The following is a 22,349-nucleotide window of genomic DNA, read 5'->3' as shown; positions in this document are numbered from 1 at the left end:
ATCTTCCTTTCTCTAGCCACTGCTTCCAGTCAATCAAGTCCTGCAGAGCTTAGCTCCTAAACATTATCAAATATATTCCAGCTTCCACAGCTTTAGTCAGAGCCACAGCAACTTTTGCCTGGGTTATTGCTATGGGCTCCTTGCTCCCAATTTCACACCTCATTAATCAGGGTCATTCTGTATCACTGGGCAATTTATGCACACTGCAAGGGCTGACTGGCCAAGGAGGTTAGTGGGGAGGAGGCAGTGAAGTATTATCTGCATTCTTGTGTCCTGGTGCAGAGCTCTGTTTATCTGGAGAGATACTTTTGTAATTTGTATAAAGTTGCCCATAATTTTGAAGGTATAGACCTGTGCCATCTAAGCCAGTAGCCACTAGCCACATGTAGCTCTATAAATTTTAATTGATTGAAAAAAAGAGTAGCCAAAAAAAAAAAGGCAGAAAAAAAGCTGCACTTGCAATGCAGCAGCTAATACTACTGAGTTCAGTTCCTCAGTCATACTAACCACATTACAAGAGCTCAATAGCCACATGTGGCTTTTGGCTACTATACTGAACAGTGCTGATAAAAAAATATTTCCACTATTGGAGTTCCCGTCGTGGCTCAGTGGTTAATGAATCTGACCAGGAACCATGAGGTTGCAGGTTCGATCCCCGGCCTTACTCAGTGGGTTAAAGATACTGCGTTGCCGTGAGCTGTGGTGTAGGTTGCAGACGTGGCTCGGATCCTGCGTTGCTGTGGCTCTGGCGTAGCCCGGGGGCTACAGCTCCGATTCGACCCCTAGCCTAGGAACCTCCATATGCCACAGGAGCAGCCCAGGAAATAGCAGAAAGACTAAAAAAAAAAAAAAAAAAAGGAAAATTTCCACTATTGCAGAAAGTTCTGTTGGACAGTCCTGGAAAGACTCTGTTTCTAAACCATTTTCTACACAATTTGCTGGTGTGAGAGATCTTTAATGCAAAGCTAAACATGCCCCTCTCTTTCTTAAAAATCTTCACTGATTTCCGCTTCCATCAGCTACAATCATTTAGCAGGTGGGGTGAGTCAATTTTGTGGGTCACAAAGAACATCAAAAACAACACAGCAAAAAAGGATGGGGGGGCAAGTACTCATGGATCCTTAGTATTGTTTTGTGAAAAAAAAATTCTTTTTTTTTTCATCTTTTTAGTGTCGCACCCTAGGCATACAGAAGTTCCCAGGTTAGGGGTCGAATTGGAGCTGCAGCTGTCGGCCCACACCACAGTCACGGCAATGCAGGATCCAAGCGACATCAGCTCACGGTAACGATGGATCCTGCCAGGGATCCGGCCTGCATCCTCATGGATACTAGTCAGGTTCTTAACACACTGAGCCACAATGGGAACTCCTGTCTTGTGAAATTTTTGATTGTTAAATATCTATTTCTTTGTCTTGATATCCAGATGCCCATCTCTCTATAATTCAATGTGTAGGTCATGTTCTGCTGTGTTGCAATGAAAAAGTCTAATTGCGAATGGTGAATAAAACAGATTGAAAAACATGGGCTTATGGGATATGAAGTCTGAGCTCCTTAACCAGGCATTTAAGTAAAGCCCTCTATGATCTAAACCTTTGATGACTCCTGGGGTCTAACACTCCACACTGCCTTGGTGGTTTCACCTAAGACCTGAACTTTTTTCTTCTTCATCTCTGTGCATATGCTCATATTAAACCTTCTTCTTGGACAGCTGATCCTACCGTCTCTTTGCCTGGACAACTTCTGCTCAGCTTAGGAAATTTCTACTTCATAGATCTTTCCCTGAACGTTCCAGGGTGGGCTGGGTAGCCTTTTCAGACCTTTCATAACATGCTGCCGACTTCCGTTAACAGGGTTATAATTCTGTAATGACATTATTTATGCATTAATTTCTGGCACTATGCTAACTTCTTTCAGTGCAAGTATTATTTTACTCATCTTTGTATCTCAGAGAAGGACAGTACCTGGGAAATACTAGGCACTCTTGTGAAGAAATACTTGTTCAAAGAATAAACGAGCGAAGTAGTCCAAAGAAATCAACTCGCTATATTTTAATCTTTTAGGGTTGGGGTTAGGGTTAGGGTTAGGTGGACCCTGTCTAACACTGTGCAAGGCCGACTCCGGCCATCGGAGGGCGCCTTCCTCCGAAGCTGGTGCGCAAGCGCACTAGGAGGGCGGGCGCCGCGGCGGTGGCGGCGGCGGCGGCGGAGAGGGCTGTGGCCGCGGGAAGTGAATGGTTTTACCCAGAGGGCCCTGCGCCGCCTTTCTCCGCTGGCGCCGGCGCTGCTCCCTGCTCCTCCCCGGCCATGGCGTTCACGTTCGCGGCCTTCTGTTACATGCTGGCGCTGCTGCTCACTGCAGCGCTCATCTTCTTCGCCATTTGGCACGTGAGTAGCCAGTGCCGGGGGAAGGGGGTGGGGGTGGCGGCGCAGGCTCTTCTCGCTCCGGGCCGGTGGTCGGGGCGGCCACGGCCCCCGGAGGTCCGCACGGCTGGGGATGGGGCCAGGCCGGGGCGGTACAGGCCGCGCGCGCAGGGGTCTGCGCGCCCTCCGTCCGCGGGCCGGGGGCTCCAGGTCCAGGAGGAGCCGAGGCCTCTGGTAGTTGGCTGGCTGCCTGCGCCCGCTGTGTCCCAGCGCAGGCCTCGCGCGCCGTTACTCCTTCCCCGCCGGGTGGGGCAGCCGCGGTCCCTACGGGCCCTGCGGGACAGTGCTTTGCTGGCCGGCTCGGCATCCCTGCTTTCCCACATCTCTCGGGAGAATGTCAAGAGCGCGGAGAGGCGTGCTACGTATTTAGAGGGGATGAAGCTTGCTGAATTATTGTTATTTAATGCCGGTTGCCTTTGTTTTCGGGAATTCACAGGAGTATGGCCCAAGTGAGATACTTACAACCCACTTTAGATAAATTTCGAACTCTCCTTGTCAGCACTTGGGTGCTCTTCCAGTAAAACATCCCCTCTCTCCGCCCCCAGATTCTTGTTTCCTGGTGAACTTGGATGGAGGTTGAATTGATCACTTTGTTCACTGCATCACCGAACTTTTCCCCCTAAATCATACTTTGACAGTTTCTCGAAAGACCTTTTTCCTAGTCACTTCTGTATTCGGAGTAACTTGATTTAGTAGAGGTAGTTTTAATTTGATTTTGAAAACGTTCAGAAACCGTAAGCTTCTCTAGGACTTTTGTTTTATTTATTTTTTAAACTCACGTTATGTTGCAGGACAGAAATGCAACCTTACTGGGAACAAGTAAATTCCCTGTGAAATAGTTCTACAATAAATTTTTAAGGGATCCTGTTTCTCTAACGCAAAGGTAGAAGTAACCTTTTGGAAATCATTCATTAAAAAATGTATCTTACATTTGTTCTGCCCTCCATATTCTACTACCTTCTGGAATATTGGTCTTAATTTGAATGATTGAGCATGTTCACGTTCATGAACATTTTAAGTCAGGTTTCATCATGCCCATAACAAGGATTTGTTAATGGAACTTAGGCAGAGTGATTTAAATGACAGCAGCATCTTGTGCAAAAAAACACTCAAATCCATTCCCTTTTGCTAAAGAGTATGATTACATTTATAATTATTTAAAACTGCACTGTTTGTGTGGTGGGGAATGCTTATGTGGGCTGTTAAGTAACTGCTCCCTCAAAATGCTTGTCAGTAGGAACTAATAACTTGAGCATTTTAGGCTCTTCTTTGGTGGAATAAAGACAATAAGATAATTGGGGATGCAAACTAGCTCTGCCTTAATAAGCCTCTGATGAAACTGAAATGTGTGGTTCCCTGCCGTCTGTAGATGAGGATTTAATACTTCTTACTTGATGGGTACTCTTTTTTTCTGAGCTGATGGGGATTCTTAGAGTCATGAATGGCTTACATTTTGAAGTAGGTTGTGTTTGGCTTAAGGAAAACCTGAACTGCATTTTTATTTTATTTTTTTTTGTCTTTTGTTGTTGTTGTTGCTATTTCTTGGGCCGCTCCCACGGCATATGGAGGTTCCCAGGCTAGGGGTTGAATCAGAGCTGTAGCCACCGGCCTACGCCAGAGCCACAGCAACGCGGGATCCGAGCCGCGTCTGCAACCTACACCACAGCTCACGGCAACGCCGGATCGTTAACGCACTGAGCAAGGGCAGGGACCGAACCCGCAACCTCATGGTTCCTAGTCGGATTCGTTAACCACTGTGCCACAACAGGAACTCCTGAACTGCATTTTTAAAAAAGGGTTATTTAGTTTCATCTTTGAAGTGAATGTGTGTCTGAGTGAAGTAGGTAATTTTAAGCCCTATTATAGAGTTAAAATTTTTTACTTCAGGGATGAGTGGAGAGCTTTTATCCTTAGGGATTTCTCAGTTCAGAGGATTATGCATCCTTTGGGAACAAATGGAAAATTCTAAATAAAGATATAGCTTCAATTTTTCTATTAACTATGTAATCTTCAGTTTATTTTCTTAGGTAGTTTAAGTATCTGTCAGAAGACTCATTTGGAAATTTCAAGTATAATTTTAAAAAAAAATCCCCTTTAAGGAGTTCCCACTGTGGCATATTGGGATTGGTGGTGTCTCTGCAGTGCCAGGATGCATGTTCAATCCCCAGCCCAGCACAGTGGGTTAAAGGATCCGGCATTGCTGCATGTTTGGCATAGGTCGCAACTGTGGCTCCACATCTGATCCCTTGTTGGGGGAACTGCATATGACAGAGGGCAGCCAAAGAAGAAGAAGAAAGAAAAAGACCAACACAAAAAAATCCTCTTTAAGTTAGTCATGGTATGGAGGATTTTTTTTTTTTTTTTTATGCTGATGGTTTAGGCCTAATTCGTGTGATTGATGCTTTTTGGAAATATAGAATTGGGAGAATATATTTGTTGGAAAGCTTAAAAATGCAGAAATCATTCCCTAAAGTTCTTCATTGAATTTAAATGTATCTTGAATTATGTAGTTTGCTATCTTTAGGGATTTAGTTATTTTTATTGTTTTTGCACTTTTGTGGAAAATTTTGTGAACATCTTTGTCCAGACATATAGTCACAAAAGATTTGAAAACCACTAGTTTTCAAAGAATTTTTGCAGAAGAGTTTTGAAAACTCTAGCTTATAGCACTCAAATAGAACCCCATTCAGCAACATGTAAATTAAAAGATCCTTTGAAATCACCCAAAGAAAATGTCCAGTCAAAAAAAAGTTAAAGCACAAGTTTTGTACTATGCTATTAAATTGGATCTTGCCAAATACAATAGGCAAGTAATTGTATTTGCAATCATGGCCGTTGTCTTAAAGGTTATTACTCAAATGCACTGGCAGTGCATCAACAGCTGATGTCACTTAATTGACTAGTAATGTCCATAATTAATTAGAAATTAGTATCTTCTAATTGCACATTTATATATATATTTTTTCTTTTTGCCTTTTCTAGGGCTGCTCTCGCGGCGTATGGAGGTTCCCTGGCTAGGGGTCTAATCAGAGCTGTGGCCGCCGGCCTACGCCAGAGCCACAACAACTCGGGGTCTGAGCCGTGTCTGTGACCTACACCACAGCTCACAGCAGTGCTGGATCCTTAACCCACTGAGCAAGGCCAGGGATTGAACCTGCACCCTCATGGATCCTGGTTGAATTTGTTAATTGATGAGCCACAAAGGGAACTCCATGTGTTAGGGATAATTAGCTTTTTGGTGAGTTACATACTTTTTTTTTTAAGCATAGAGCTATTTTTTTCCTTTTTTTCTTTATTCACTCCTTTCATTCAGTAAATACTGATGAACACTAGGTGTATGCCAAGGCACTATTCTACACCGGGACATAGATAGCGGTAAACATGGCAATAATCTTTGCTTTCATGGAGGTTACATTTTAATGTTTAATTATTTTCCTTCTTTTTCATTAGAATTTCTAATTAGGTCAGGTTGATGAATTTTATACAATTCTAGAAATTAAAAAAAACCTCATCTTTTTATGAAGCTAAGAATTTTAACAGGGAAGTAAAGCAACATATTAAAAGCTAGAAATATATGACTTCATTGATTATTGGTAATATTGAGTAGCAATGTCTCATGTATAAAAACTTTAGTCCTAACCCACCAGATGAAGGGCAGATAAATTCTCTGACCCTTGAGTGGCAAATGATCACAACTAAAATAGCTTCCCCATAAACTTGGTGCCTTTGGCTTCTTATATTGACACTCAACACCACAAAGTGTTACCCCTATTTTATTTTTAGTGCATTTTGATTTTGAAGTTCTGTATTCAGTGATCCTAAATGTTAAAGCCACAGTTTTTCTTAGAGTGTGGAAAGAAACATTTTTTTTCTTTCTTTCTTTTTCATTTTTGGCCACACCTGCAGCATGCAGAAGTTCCTGGGCCAGGAATTGAACCTGAGCCACAGCTGTGATCTGAGCTGCAGCAGTGACAGTGCTGGGTCCTCAATCCACTGAGTCACAAGGGAACTCCAAAAAACATTCTTGATTCTTGCCAATTTTTTTAATGGTATTATTTTTAGTATTTATTTACTTATATACTGAAGTATAGTTGATTTACTTGTGCCATGCATTTTAAGTGAATGAGATTTGTCTCCCTTTATTACATTTATAACTGTTTCAGTCATCACCCCATGAGAAGCTGGTCTTACCTGGGCGTACCTGTCTTCAGTCTTTAGTTTAGTGATCAAATGAAAGAACCTATATGTGGTAGGAATGTGCAGAGGACTCGAAAGTAGGTCAGATTGATTACTTTTGCAGTGGCCTTGAACAGGGCTGCTCTTGCCTATGTGATGCTTTAAGGGGAATTAGAATAGGTGACTTTTGAGGCAGAAGAATTAGAAAAGTCCTCCCTCTTGAATACACACAGCCCCTGGGTGCAGAGTCTATGTCAGGGTGCCAGGCAGCAGGAGCACATGATGGCTTTGGGCTCCCACTGGGCCTTTTGTCCTGTGCAGAAATTGCACTACTATGTAGTGGTCTTGGCCTTGAACTTTAATAATCTCTTAGTGTTCCCCTGTTCTGAGGCCATTTCTTGAATTTCTAGATGACGCAGGACTTTGAAATGTATGTGTTTGGGCACAAATGGAACAAATTGAAGCATTCGAGTTCCTTTCTAGAGTCCCACTGAATAGTGTGACAAAGGAGGGACATGCACAGATGATTAAAAACACTTTACCTTGAAGGCACATAGTCTAGTGGGGGAAACACTAACTTGAACATAAATCCCCTTCTCCAGTATAAGTGCCAGCCTGGTAGCCATTATGAAGCCATGTACTATGTGAGATTAGGCAGGCATGCAGTTATTTCTGCCCAAGGAAGTGAGGGAAACCTACAGGGAGGAGTTGACATAGGAAGAGTGTTTTTTAGGATAAAGAGGAGTTTCCATAAATAGTTATGGGTGGGGGAAAGATCATCTCAAGCAAAGAAAATAACTTGAGCAGAGGCATTGAAAAAATTGAAAATTGAAGTATTTATCTTAGTGATATTAGATCATTTTAGTGATAACACTTTATATAAAAGTGTTCTCAGTTCTGTAAATGTGATTCTAGTTATTTATTAATTACCACATTGTGTTTACTATAAATTGGTACATATAAAGTTGGTACACTTCTGCTTTTGTCCTATTAACATTATTCAATTACTGCTTGATGGGGTAGGTTTATTGTGGCTTTTTATTAAAGTGAGAGGTCCTAACTATTTTATTTTTATTTTAGATTATAGCATTTGATGAGCTGAAGACTGATTACAAGAATCCTATAGACCAGTGTAATACCCTGAATCCTGTAAGTTATAATATAGGATTTTCCCCTAGATTTTTAAACTGTTTTTGGTTTTTAACTTAACATAATTTGAAAATGGCCAATATTCTCAGTAGCATGATATGTTATACTTTCTGAAGTAGGCAGAATTTAAAAAAAAAATTTTTTTTTTCCTATCCTGCTTGACTATTCTGACTATTATTAATCTGCTGGTGATCTTGTCAGCTGTCATACTAACATTCTTCCAATCTGCTTTTTACATTGTCGCCAAAGACAGTTGAAAAGGTCAAAAAGATTAAAAGAGTCAAAATTGCATTAAAGGTGTGTACTGCTTTTTAGTTTAATGTTTTAATGCTATCATTTCATGGGGAGGGCAAGGGCATTTGTATTTGTAAAATGTTCTGTTCGGTGTGCTTGTTCATATGCCTGTTGAGGTTTATGATTTCATGAAATTTCACATTTTATGCAAATGTTTGCTTGCTGGCCCAGTCAAGTAGGGAAAGCTGTTAAATGCTCATGCATTTCAAAAAATGTTATAGCCATAGGCACTTTGATATTAAATTATTTGGCGCAGTGTTTGAAAGTTGGCTAATCTAAAATGATTTTATAGGTGAGATTATTCTTGTTGTGATTTACCTTCAGGTAATCTGTAGGTGGAGTCTTTAGTACCTTATTTACTTTTGTCTTTGGTTTTGTCTATGCTGGGATTTATTTACTCTTTCAGTGATGTTTATTTAGTGCCTATTAGGTGGATAGCTCTGTTGTTAGGCTCTAGAATCTTGCAATAATGCTGACCTTTGGATTCACGGTTAGAATTTTGTGGATTAACAATTGGTATACAAATGTCTACATAGTTACTTCTAATGTATAATCTACTCAAGTTTCTAAAACAGCCCTAAATTCTGAGTTCTGCTCGACTTAGTTATAATGTGGCCCCATGGTGCTTAGGAGTTTTCTATATGTTTTTGACTTCATTTTGTTTACTCATTTAGGAAGATTCTCCTTTAGCCTGTAGGTTTGATTTTGCCTAACTGGTCAGAAACTGAAAAATTGTTTGTAAGAAAGCAGTGGGAATGTCTTCAAGAAATAGAATATAATAATTCATCTTTAAAAATTACTTAGTGAGGATGAAAACATGTACAGACTTTAGTTGTATAAAGGTATAAAGCACTAGCATGCTAGAGGGATTTTATTTGGAAAGGTTCTTTAAAGTTAGTTTGCTGCTTTATCCTTGTTTCTTTGATAAATAGGCCTGATGGAATAGTTTCTTAGCTTGTCTTTAAAGAACTGCTACAGTAAGACTTGATGTGGGTACAATTAAAAGTATTATCTTACTGTTATTCTGCTCTTGTGAAGCAACATATGAGATGAATCTGCTTTCTCACTGGAAAGTAATAATGTTCATTATAAAACATCTTAACTTACTGTTTGAACTAATTGTTACCAAGAAATTAAGCTGAAATTTCTTCTTTTGATGCCTATCTTCTTCTTTGGCTTTTCATTACTTCACATAACCAAATGATGATGAGGATGACAATAGCTGAAATCAAATGAGGGCTTTCCTGGGTGCCAGGCTCTGTGCTACGCATCTTTACCTGTTTTTTTTCATTCGGGTTCTCATGACAGTCCTGAGGTGGGTATATTATACTCATGAATAGGAGAGTACACTGAGGCTTGGTGAGGTTAAATCACTTTGCCCAAGGTCACACAGCCAAGGTAGAGTCAGAATTTGAACCCAGACAGCCTAATTTTTAAGCTGAGATTGCTAGTTTGCTGTAAATTTCAGAGGAACTAATTTCATCTGAACATACAACATGTGATCTTTGGCTTTTTTTTAATGGAAAGAAATTTTCATTTGTGCTTGGGAATCCTAATGCTGTAGTGGATGGAAGGAAGTTTCATGACCAGCACAAGATGTGTTTTGGCTAGGGTGCCGATAATTGGCTTAATAGCAGTGCATCTGACAGTTTTCCCTATTGAAAATTTGTTTTGACAATTCTGCCAAAGTATGGGGGAAGACAAATACTATTATTTTTAATGATGTGAACCTTAACTAGAGAATATTACGATTTGCATGTTTAAGTACTATCATTTCAGCCATATTTGCATGAGGCAGCCATTCTGGATACTAGTTTTTGATTAAATGTTGGTTCCTAAATGGAATAATAGGAAGTTCCCTTGTGACTCAGTGGGTTAAGGATCCGGTGTTGCCGCAGCTGTGGCACTGGTCACAGCTGTGGTATAGGTTCCATCCCTGGCTCAGGAACTTCCATAGGAGGAGGTAGGCAGGGCCAAAACAGACAAACAGAATGAAATGGAATCATTTTGTGCCACTTATGGGGAAATTTCATCATTAAAGAATGATTGAAGAAGATTGGTCTTTATGGGAAAAGCATAGGAAAATTTTCTGGACTAAAGTTTTGAGGAGAAGGGAGGGAGTGTGGCATTTGTTTCACATTAGAACTGGTAGAATTGCAGATTATCTTGATGATCACTCTTATTAAAGAATATTAAGACCAGTAGGGATCATGCTTTTGAAATTATTTTCTCCCCCATACCTTAGTCTGGAAGTGAAGGATGAAAACGTGGATGATTTGTTTTGTATTGTTAGATCAGTTGGCTTTAGAGAGCTAAAATAGGTTTATTATATTTTAAAGAGAAGTCTCATAATTTAAACTAGTATTATAAATAGCAGCTCTAGTGGAACTCCTACACAATGTATATTTTTCTTGATGGACCTGGTTGTAGTCTTTGTGTTTCAAGGGTTTTCCTAAGGAAATCCCTTTCTTGTTTTCCTGCAGATGTTTAATTTTGATTTTAATTAAATGCTGGCTTAACAGTTTGTGTTATTTGCATGTTTATATATATATATATATGTGAATTTGTCTTGTTATTATATTGCTTAAATTTGTAGAAAATATCTGGTTAGTGGTGTAGATTAATTGGTTTTACTGGGATTTTATTTAAAATGGTATTAATTTAAAACTTTGCTTTACAGCTTTGAATGGGAAAATTTGGGAATATTAGAAAATGGGCTTGAATAGTAGTATAATTGTATTATTTATTTCTGCAGCTATAGTTTCCCCTCAGAATAGATCTGATGATGTTGAGGATTCATATAATTTTAATTTGTACAATGCAGGCACATTTGAGAAAGCGGCTTTGCAGTTGTGATTTATAAGGAGCTCTTTGGCTGAAACTTGAAATGAAAGGTTTTGGTACTTTTACTTAACAGAGTCAGGCTGAAGTCTTTAGGATGAGAAAGACAATTTAAAGGAAAGCATGAACTCTTGGGCATTTTATAAAAAAGCATTTTGCTTGAACTAATTTTTCTTCGCTTACTACTACCTGCTATCAAAAGATGTATCGTGTCTTTTGAGTTCTGAGCTTCTTCTGGTCTGCTGTGTCCATAGCACTTTATGAGAGAAAGGAGGCTGAGAGAAACAGGGAGGTCGTGTAGAGTGGGGGGAGCTTGGGAACTGGGAGAATTCCAATTTCATGGTTCAGATCTCAGTCTTTTCCCTCCTACATTGCAGAAAGTGCCTTATTTGCATCTGTGCATATTAATGTTCTTTCCCCCCTGACTGTGCTGAGATTATTGGCTGTTGGCTTTCCATTGAAAAATTACTTTTGTGGTAATGTGATGTGGTTTGCTAAATATTGTATATGTAGCATCCCTGGTTTCTGTTAAAAACTCTAAAAATGTGTAAGCTTCTAAAGGGGAGCTTGTTTTTGTGGATTTTTAAATACCATGTTGCATGTGAACAGATACTTCATTTTTGTATTTTTTATCATTCTTAAGTGATGGAAAGAAAAAGTATTCGAAATGATGAGCAAATGACTGTGTTTGAACAATCTGGGTGGTAACTTTGTACAATTTTAATCTGTTGCCATAAGAATTTGGGTTTTAAATTTTAAGTTATCTTATTCTTTCAGTGTAAGCTATATTCTCTGGTCAGTTTGCCTGTAGTCCTGCTTTTGGTCAAAAGTTAGATATGGAAATAAAACTCAATAGCATCTTTCACTTCTGATTCAAAAAAACAGTGATTTTTCATTATGGAAACTTAGTTGCCACCTGCTTTCCTAATTAGCAGTTGACTTAATGACAAGGCATTTTGATAACTGGCTTATTTTTTCTTCCAGCTTGTCCTTCCAGAGTACCTCATCCATGCTTTCTTCTGTGTCATGTTTCTTTGTGCTGCAGAGTGGCTTACCTTGGGTCTCAATATGCCCCTCTTGGCATATCATATTTGGAGGTAATCTTTAGATACACTTCTAATACTTTTCCTAGTTAAATTTTAATTATGCTGTGTTGATATGGTTATCTTACATGCTAGTCACCTAAAAGAAAACTGAAAACTAGTTGGTGTTTATTTTTAAAGCCACATGGATGAAGAAATAGTTGGTTTTTTGTGGGTTTGTCTTTTGGGGGGCTGCACCCGTGGCATGTGGAAGTTCTTAGGCTATAGGGGTCAAATTGGAGTTGCAGCTGCTGGCCTACACCACAGCCACAGCCATGCCAGATCCTAGCTGTGAGCCATGTTTTCGACCTACACCACAGCCACAGCCATGCCAGATCCTAGCTGTGAGCCATGTTTTCGACCTACACCACAGCTCATGGCAACACTGGATCCTTAACCCACTGAGCAAGGCCAGGGATTGAACCTGAGGACTCTCGGATACTAGTCTGGTTTGTTAATGCTGAGCCACCATAGAAACTCGAAGAAATAGCTATTTTAATACCTCTTTTGGAGCTTATGAGGTTTAAAGATTATTTTAAAAAATGAAGTATATCTAATATAAAAAAATTAAATTAAAAATTTTTGAAAAGAAAAAAAATGAGGTATAATTTACAGTAATGTGTGCATGTCTGAAGTGTACAGCTCAGTGGATTTTTACATGCGTTGACACTTGTGAAATCACTGCCCAGGAGTCCCTTATGTGCCATGCCATTGTGTTAGCCCTGTACCCTCCAGGAGAACCAGTGATCTCTTGCAGCTTAGTTTTGTCCATCTTTGGACTTCATGTAAATCAAAATGTAGAGTCCATGTCTAACTTTCTCCATGTTTACATTATGACTTTAAATTTGGTTATTTATAAAAGATTCATATTATAATTTCTAAAAGTTATATCTGATCTATATAGAGTTTTTTGTTTTGGATAGGCATGCCAAAGTCTCATTGCCCTTGATTTTAGGAAATACATGTGGAAGAAGTACTTAGGAGTGAAGTGGTTTCACAACTGTAACTGTGTCTGAAATGGCACAGAAAAAAAATGTACACATATTTAGAGAGGACAGAAAAGGACAAAACCATGTGGTAAATGTGGACATTTGGAATATCTTTATGTTAAAATAAGAAGTTGAAAGAAAAAATCTTATTTCCTTTCTACAGTTACTCTGTTTTCATAGATTTCTGAAAGTGTAGAGGAGACCAGATCTGACTTGTTTAACTGCACTGTTCTCTTTAGGGCTCCTATATTTTAAAGTGATAAAAGGAAAGAACTCCACATAGAACCAAAAGTATGCTTCCCTATGTGGACCACCTCTCATTGTAACAGATAGTGAGAAGAATGTTCTTTTCCATCCTGAAGCTTAGCTTCCTTTCTAAGTGGCTAATTGGCTGTGTTTATTACAGGTATATGAGTAGACCAGTGATGAGTGGACCAGGACTCTATGACCCTACAACCATCATGAATGCAGATATTCTAGCTTATTGTCAGAAAGAAGGATGGTGCAAATTAGCTTTTTATCTTCTAGCATTTTTTTACTACCTATATGGGTAAGTTAAAAAAAATATATGATTTCACTTTTCTGCTGCCTAAAACATTTGCAGGCTTTATAGTACGGACACCTTAAAACTCACTTGAAGAATAACTCATTGTCTTCAATGGTGGTAACTGGTAATGGTACCGTGCATGCCAGCAAATTCATACTCATTGAATAAACTGGTACTTGTCAAGGCAGCCAACTGGTGTGCAGTCAGAGGCAGAAAGTTGGGTCAGAGATGCTGCTTCCATACTCTCAGAGTCTGAAGGATGATCCTTATTCCCTATGGCAGAGTCATGGCATTTAGAGGATATGGCTGTGTGAATTTGCAAAAAAGTTTTTGCTTGGCTTCAATGTCTCTCTTGAGATTATATTTAATTTTTTCTTTATCATTCTTCATAAACTGTATGCTCTGCCTTTTGCTGGTTGCATGATCCAAATGGGATGAATGAAAGAAACAGTTCTGTTGTACAGGATGGTGTAGTTATTGATTTCTTTCCCTTTATACTGTGATAGACTTATGTCATTGTTCCTTTAGGTCAGAGTTTCTTGACCTTGGTACTGTTGAAACGTTGGGTAGGATAAATCTTTGTTGTAAGCAGCTGTTCTGTGCACTGTAGGATGTTTAGCAGCATCCCTGGCCTCTACCCGCTAGGTGCCAGTAGCATCCCCCTGCTCCAGTCATAATAACCAGAAATGTCTCTATAGACATTGCTGGATGCCCCCTATGGGGCCAAATCAGCCCCAGTTGAGAGCCACTGTTCTAGGTGTACTGTAGGTGGAGTAAAACGGCTGCTTATTAAAATGAGAAATAGACACTGGCAAATGTGAAGTTTAATTGTTGTTTAAACTATGTATACTTTTCTCATTTTTTGTTTATATATATATTCAACTAGGGAGGACTTTTCCACCTGATTGTCAAAATATGAAGAAAATTAATTGTACTAGATGAAATTATTGTAGTAATTAAGTTTCTGTTCCCTTTCCTTTTTCCCGTTACTTGAAAACGTGATCAGTATTAACTGGTAGGCTTATATTCCTATTTCTTGTTTACATCATAGAAATTTCCATTATGGAAAGGATGAAGTCCTAGGCTGAAATTTATGAAAAATGTATTTTTATGGTTTTAGAGGTTATGATTGTGAAAAATGAATGTCCTTTATGTGTATCTGCACACATTCATACATGAAACAAAGATAGGGAAAAAGTTCTGAAAAGTGAAATTCCATGTTGTCCTTTTAACTTCTGTTAATTTTATTTTTTAAGTTCCTATAATAATTGGAACAGTGCTGGCATATAGGATGCACTTAAAGCATATGTGTTGAAAGAAAACGAATGATTGAATAAATGATAAAATTGGAGATGTGGAATTGTGGGAAAATGTTTACCAGGAGATGGTGGCACTACATCATTCATTTCTGGTTTTTTTTTTGTCTTTTTTTTTAGGGCTGCACCTGTGGCACATGGAGGTTCCCAGGCTAGGGGTTGAATCTGAGCTGCCTCTGTGACCTACACCACAGCTCATGGCAGCACCCGATCCTTAATCTGCTGAGCAAGGCCAGGGATCGAAGCGGTATCCTTATGGATGCTAGTTGGATTCGTTACCACTGAGCCACAATGGGAACTCCCTCATTTCTGTTTTAAATTGTCTATCACGTTTGCTCATCTCATTGCTTTATATTTCCATTTGGACAGTCATGCTTTTGAACCACGGCTGTCCTACATTGCTTTTCATGTAGGCTTGCCCAGCAGTCCTTAAGCCTAAATCACATGGTTATTGCTTTTTATTTTGGTTATTGGTCCCCTTAGCTTTTTTTAACCTTGCTGCTGTTGCCTAGAGTTTTTTTTCTAGTGGGAAAGTTCCTTTCATTGGTCATTCCTGTCTGTAAGGTGGGATGATGATGGTACCTACCCTACCTCTTAGGACCCCAGAAGGTCTGGCATGAAGTAAGCCCTTGGAGATGCTCACTCCTATTCTTAGACACAGCTCTGGAGCAGTGTGCTGTTTTGGATTGCTTCTTTAAGCTCTGATCCCCCATTAAGCTTTCAGCTGTGCCGTTCTACTTGCTAAAATTGGAAAGGAAATAGGGGACAGCTACAGCACATGCACTGAGCCAGCCTACCTTAGGCAAAAGTCCATAAATGCAGATTAAAATCGCTTTGTGAACTTGTCATTGATTTTTCCATTTTCTGTGATGGTGTGATACCGTGAACTAGTTTGCTGTATAGAGCAGACTCAACTTTTTTATAATTAGGAATGTTTGAATTAATAATAGCGTTTTTCTTCTTTTCAGCATGATTTATGTTTTGGTGAGCTCTTAGAACAACACTCAGAAGAATTGGTCCAGTTAAGTGCATGCAAAAAGCCACCAAATGAAGGGATTCTATCCAGCAAGATCCTGTTTCCAAGAGTAGCCTATGGAATCTGATCAGTTACTTTAAAAAATGACTCCTTATTTTTTAAATGTTTCCACATTTTTTGCTTGTGGAAAGACTGTTTTCATATGTTATACTCGGATAAAGAATTTAAATGGAATTACGTATAAATTAATATAAAATGATACCTCTGGTGTGGACAGGTTTGAACTTGCACTCCTTAAGGAACAGCCATAATCCCGTGAATGATTGCATTAATTATTGACTGTCTTTAGTCCATTGGAAGCTTTTGTTTTTAGGAACTTATAGGGCTCATTTTGGTTTTACTGAAATGCCATTTAATTATAAATTAGCTGTAGATATCAGGTGCTTCTGATGAACTGAAAATATATATCTGACCTGTGGGAAACTTCGGGTTTCTGCATCTATCATGTAGGTGATTATATATGGATAAATTAAAAAAAAATGAGTGGGGGTTTTTTCCCCTTAGACTTGAAATATTATTCCTATATTGCATGAATGAGAGATTTCCATATTTCCACCAGAGTAATATACTTGCTTTAATTCTTAAGCATAATTGAACAAGATACAAAAATATATGCTGACTTACTTGTGAAGAATGCATTTAAAGCTTTTTAAATGTGTTTTAATTTGTGAGACATTACTTATTAAGAAATTGGTAATAACTACACATAATTGTTCTAATCTGGTGGTAAAGGTATTCTTAAGAATTTGCAAGTACTTTAGATTTTCAAAACTGAATGAGAGAGAACATTGTATAACCGTCCTGCTGTTCCTTTAGTGCAATACAATAAAACTCTGAAATTAAGACTTATTTTCAGTGCATTGTTTTAAAGATTACAAATAGCTATTTCTTAAACTTGCTTATTCCAAATAAAGACATCACTGTCAGTTTTTTAAAAAGATAATAGAGTGTTACATTGTGGGTTTATTTTTGTTTTTAAATACCATGCTTGGATCTGAGAAGGGTGATTTTTTTTTTTAAATGGTTAAGTACATCCCACCCTCTTGTCACTTGACAAAATTCATAAACACTAATGACACAGCATCTTCATTTTTCTTACCACTTTAAAAAATTATTGTGAAACTTAAAATGTTTAAAATATTTTTTTTCCTTCTTGAAACAGCAGGTTTTAAGGTTAAATGACTTAAAATTTGTTTTTGTTTTTTTTTTTTTTGCTGCTGCTAAGGCAGGTACATGATGGCTTGCATGTTTTCATAAGCATTCTTGTGCTTGATTTAGAATGAGGAAGTTGAGGCAATTGACAACAGTGTAAGTAGTTCAAATTTTCTTAAAAGATCAAAGAAAGAAAACTACTATATATACAAATTTCACATAAGGGAGTTTATGGATGTGTTAATGGAAGTCTTACACCAAGTACCCCTTGAATTAGATGTTTTATTCTCTACTAGTGAAAAAATGCTTTCCACCTTTGGAGGAGTGGCTGTTACTGATAGGGTAATGGAGGTGAACTTGTTGAAGGAGGAGGTAGAACCAGAGGAGTGAGGGTAGGTAGTCAAACATTTCATGAGAGAAGCTTGAAAGCCTCTGTATTTTGTGGTCTGGAGGAGACCTGGAAGGATCTGACTGTTCATCAGTTCATGCAGCATATTGTTTATTGAGCCCTTGCTAGCACTGAGGACTCACAATCTGAGTATAAGCAAACATTTAGTTTCTTTTCCACCCACTTGTACTAGTGTTGCACCCCTTTTCTTGTTCACAAGTACTTTGATCATGAGAGACCTGGCTAAGCCTTCTAGGCTTCAGATAGGTTTTGTGGGGCAGCTGTTTCTTCATTCCTGTCAAAGTATTTTCATGAGCTCCTGCTGTCTTCTGAGTTTTAACAAACATCCTTTTAATAATGTATTCCACAGTATTCTCCAGGATTAATAATGCCAGGTGTACTGGTTGGAATTTGTGGAAGCACCTTTCTCATGCTTCAGAAATTAGATATGTAGTTGTTAGCTGATTCCTCAGAGGTGACTGACAGTGAGGTTCACCCACCTCAGTGGTAGGTTGTTAGTTCCTAGGCATGTAAGTGATTAGAAGATTGCGTACCCGGATGCTGTCCTAATACCTACTTATCTTTACCTTTGCCAGTGTTTTATGAAATTAAGTCACTTAGAAAAGAAAGCAGAAACATAATATTTGTATTTGACAGTAAGCAGCTGGCTCTTTTCCTTGCTCTGAATTTGATTTGTTCCTCCTGTTAATCTGGTTTAGGTGGTCCTAGCCCTGTTTCTCTTAGTCCTGTATGCCCATCTGAAACATAGCCTGGCTCTGTAATCCTTTCCAATTTAGCCAGACTGCACCCTGGGCAGCCACAGTTGTTTATTTAGGAATTGTTTTTTCCCTTGTTACAATTACTTTTGCTATACTGTGTTTTGGTTGATCTTTAAGAGCTTTCCAACTCTCTGAAACCATTAGTGTAGCACGATGTGGTTTATACCTGTATTAGCAACTCCTTGTTGCTGTTGGTACTACAGATTCTCCTACATTAAAGTCTTGATAACAAGTGTAGTCTATTTAGTATCTCTTCTATTAAGTAATAATAGTGTATCATGGCAGTATATCCCAGTAGTGCTAAGGAGGTATAGGGGTAGAAACTTTCCTGAATGCCCAAATCTGGATTTTATTAATAACGTCTGATGATTTTCGCAATATTTAACTGATACTTCCCACTCCCTATCCCAGAGTAAAGGAGAGTTAGGTCACAGGCTGCACATAAACTGCCAATTTGTTTGAAGTTTGAATTACTTTTCATAGGAAGGAGGTGGTTATAGGAAATGACCAGACAATCTACTTTTGACATGTATCAGGTTTTACTACTAAAGCATTTGAGAAGCCAAGTGGATTATGCCATGAATGGCCAGAACCTACCAGTCAAGTTCAGATAGCCAGATAATGGTCTTACACAGAGCAACAGAATGCGTGGCAGTATGTCTTTTAAAAGCCTTTTCAGTATTTTTCAGCTGAGGACCACTCATTTATTGTGACACTTAAAATGTTAAAATTTTTTTTTGTTGTTGTTGTCTTTTTGCCTTTTTCTAGGGCCGCTCCCACAGCATATGGAGCTTCCCAGGCTAGGGGTCCAATCAAAGCTGTAGCCGCCAGCCTATGCCAGAGCCACAGCGCCGCGTCTGAGACCTACACCACAGCTCACGGCAACACCGGATCCCTAACCCCCTGAGCAAGGCCAGGGATCGAACCCGAAACCTCATGGTTCCTAGTCGGGTTCATTAACCACTGCGCCACGAGGGGAACTCCAATGTTTAAAATATTTTTTAAACATGGAGCTTTGCTTTGCTCTGCAGATCAACAGTGTGTATTTTGAAAATTCGTCACATAATTGCATAGGAAAGAAATAGAGATGTAGATACACTTTGAAACTAGCAAATCACTTTCCTTGGTATAACACTTCTCTTTTCCCCCATATTATATATTTATGAACAGTATTCATGAATTATTATTGCCACAGTACTAAGAATGGCTTCTGTGGATTTCTTATACCTTGCAGGGGAGTGGGCTTTCATCTTAGGCGTGGTTACATTCTAGCAGTGTGATATGTCAAGCCCATGAAAATAACCTGTATTCAAAAGTATACATCCAATTTACTTATATCATGTAACACTCCAAATGTGCATCTTTCAGTTGTACAGTATAATTGTAAGAAGATTTGACAGCTTAATATTTTAAAACAGCTCTTTCAAAGGGGAAAGATAAAAATATCAGTACCTTGTCCAACATTGTTCATGAAAGTATCCATATTCATCCTTTGAGGAAGCTATCAACATTGTTAATCTCAAATAATTTAAGCTCTTTTGCTGAAATCAGGCATTGATGTCTGGTCAGACCAGCAGCTGATGAGTCTGGCACTAGTGTTACAGCTTAGCAGATGGTTCTGAACTAATATTCCGGGGTGGTGCCAAGGGAGAAAATGGAGTTCCGTTTCTGGATATGTCCAGTAGCTTTCTTAGAACAGTTTTACTTTGATTAAAATTAAGTTTTAAAGTTAAATGTCTACCAGGAGTAAACAACTCTGCTGCTTGTTCTGCTTGGTTTTGGCAAATAGTATTAACCACGTATGGTGTTGTGTGGGATTTGAGTGAAGGTTTTACCTTACTTCAGTTTTACTAATGAACATGGTGGGAGATGAAGAGAACACCTAGACATGGAAAAGACTAAGTTAATTTTTAGAGTACACTGCTTTTCCTAGGTATAATAAACATTTGGTTACTGTTTGTGTATTCTGGGGAGGAAAAATTTCTTGAATAATGATGACTAGGTAGACCTTAAAACTACTAAGGGAGACACAGAATATAGTTAGCTGTGCTCATGTTTTGTTAATCTAAGTTAACCTTAATGGTGCTGTACCACCGTCCAAAGACAATGCCCTTATGTTGTCCTCCCTTCTTAGAGACTGCTTGCTTTATTTTGCTTTTGTATATTTAATAAAAACTGTCTCAAATGTTTCCTTGTGTAATTTATGGATAATGGATGAGTCTGTGTGTTGATTCTCTTTCAGCAATATGTGTGACCAGGACTCTAGCTGGTCACTGCCTCCCCTCCTCTGTTGTTTTGAGGGCTGTCCTGCAGGTTAACCAGAGAAAATACTTTAACGAGAATGTTGGAATTTCATGTTATTAAACTTAATTGGATAATTATATTTGAGTAGTTATATCCCATATTTCTTTGTTATGGGATAATTGAGGTTTTTCCTTATATTTAGTATTAAAGTAGTTTTCAATATGGAAGGCTTAATGAGCACTTTCAGTGGAAATTAAGAGATACCTGTACTTTGGAAATTCAGTTGGTTATTAAAGGATTTAATTGGTCCATGCCAATATTTTTCCTCCACTGTCTTAATTATTCAAGCTCTATATTTATATTGGGAGAAAGCTAATATAAGATTTGATAATGTCAATTTCAGTGATTGTTTAATGGAATAATGTGATTTTAAATTGCATTTGGGGAGTTCCAATCGTGGCACAGTGGTTAACGAATCCGACTAGGAACCATAAGGTTGCGGGTTCGGTCCCTGCCCTTGCTCAGTGGGTTAATGATCTAGCATTGCCGTGAGCTGTGGTGTAGGTTGCAGACGTGGCTTGGATCCCGCGTTGCTGTGGCTCTGGCGTAGGCCAGTGGCTACAGCTCCGATTAGACCCCTAGCCTGGGAACCTCCATATGCCGCAGGAGCGGCCCAAAGAAATAGGAAAAAGACAAAAAATAAATAAATAAATAAATAGCATTTGGTTATAATACCAAAATCATGAGGAATATCAATCTTATTATAGCCTGTACTTAAAAAATAACTTTCTTGTTATAACTCTTGGCATTTATTATCTTGGATAAGAAACCCCAGGGATGTGTGATTCTCCCATCTTCTTTAATAGTCTTGTAAAATCTTAAGTTCTAGAAGCACTGTTTATATAAAAGTATTAAAATACTGATTTTAGGAGTTCCTGTCGTGGCTTGCGGCAGAAACGAATCCGACTAGGAACCATGAGGTTGCGGGTTTGATCCCTGGCCTCACTCAGTGGGTTAAGGATCAGGCATTGCTGTGAGCTGTGGTGTAGGTCACAGATGCGGCTCAGATCTGGTGTGGCTGTGGCTGTGGCATAGGCCGGCTGCAACAGCTCCAGTTGGACCCCTAGTCTGGGAACCTTCATATGCCACGGGTGCAGCCGTAGAAAAGACAAAGACAAAAAAGTAAAATATTGATTTTATATTATGGTACATGCTGGCTCTCTGGTCTAAGTTCCCATGCAGTGGTAGTAATTGTTTTAAAGTATCCCCTAATGAGATTAAAGTAGTTCATCAGAGCAAGAAGAGTGAGAGGAAAAGTAAAACTTAGTGGTAATTATATGATTAAAAACTAAGGGTTGATGTGAACTTTACTTTGCCTCATGTGAAAATGCCTTAGACCACTGGCCACATCTTTGACCTCCAGGAGCTGAGAAAGCCATGGGCCTGAAACCACTGATGTCTCTTACAACAGATGGCCTTGATTCACTATATGATTCTTGTCTACAAATGACTGCTTTGGGCAGCTCAATGTGGAATTGAAAGACAAAAAGACATGTTCAATAGTATTGAAAAAAGGAGTGAGAGAATTGGAGACCTAATCTGTAGATAAGTGTTTTATAAAAGTGTGAAAGAGGGATTAATTCCGTGTAGTTCCTAGGGTGAAATAATGAATACTGTAAAAAGAGAGCAGCTGAACAAATGAATTCCTCATCTTGAAAAATGTTCCAGCAAATACTGGATAAATGATAAACACTGTTGGGGGTGATCTGGTATTTGGGAGGGAGGTGACGAGATGATTCCTAGGATCCCTCACAATTCTGTATGTCTATGAGGTGGAGAAAACAATGGGAGAAATTTTCAAGGAATAGAGGGTAACAGTTATTTAGATAATTTCAGCATGGCTACTTGTACCAGTTTTCATATGTATTACTATGTC

General features: G+C 38.8%; 1 protein-coding gene across 1 annotated transcript; it reads left to right on the top strand.

Annotated features, from left to right (window-relative positions):
- The first annotated feature begins 2,213 nt into the window (after positions 1-2,213).
- CNIH1 (cornichon family AMPA receptor auxiliary protein 1) lies at positions 2,214-20,358 on the top strand. The gene is made up of 5 exons (XM_047767374.1): positions 2,214-2,384; positions 7,677-7,745; positions 11,865-11,977; positions 13,358-13,501; positions 15,783-20,358. Exons 1-5 carry the CDS (start codon positions 2,304-2,306, stop codon positions 15,808-15,810), a joined length of 435 nt encoding a protein of 144 aa, XP_047623330.1. The 5' UTR covers positions 2,214-2,303; the 3' UTR covers positions 15,811-20,358.
- The last annotated feature ends 1,991 nt before the right edge of the window (positions 20,359-22,349 follow it).

Source organism: Phacochoerus africanus, chromosome 2 (genome assembly GCF_016906955.1).
Source record: "Phacochoerus africanus isolate WHEZ1 chromosome 2, ROS_Pafr_v1, whole genome shotgun sequence".
Classification (NCBI taxonomy): domain Eukaryota; kingdom Metazoa; phylum Chordata; class Mammalia; order Artiodactyla; family Suidae; genus Phacochoerus; species Phacochoerus africanus.
This window is presented reverse-complemented; position numbering and strand designations above follow the sequence as displayed.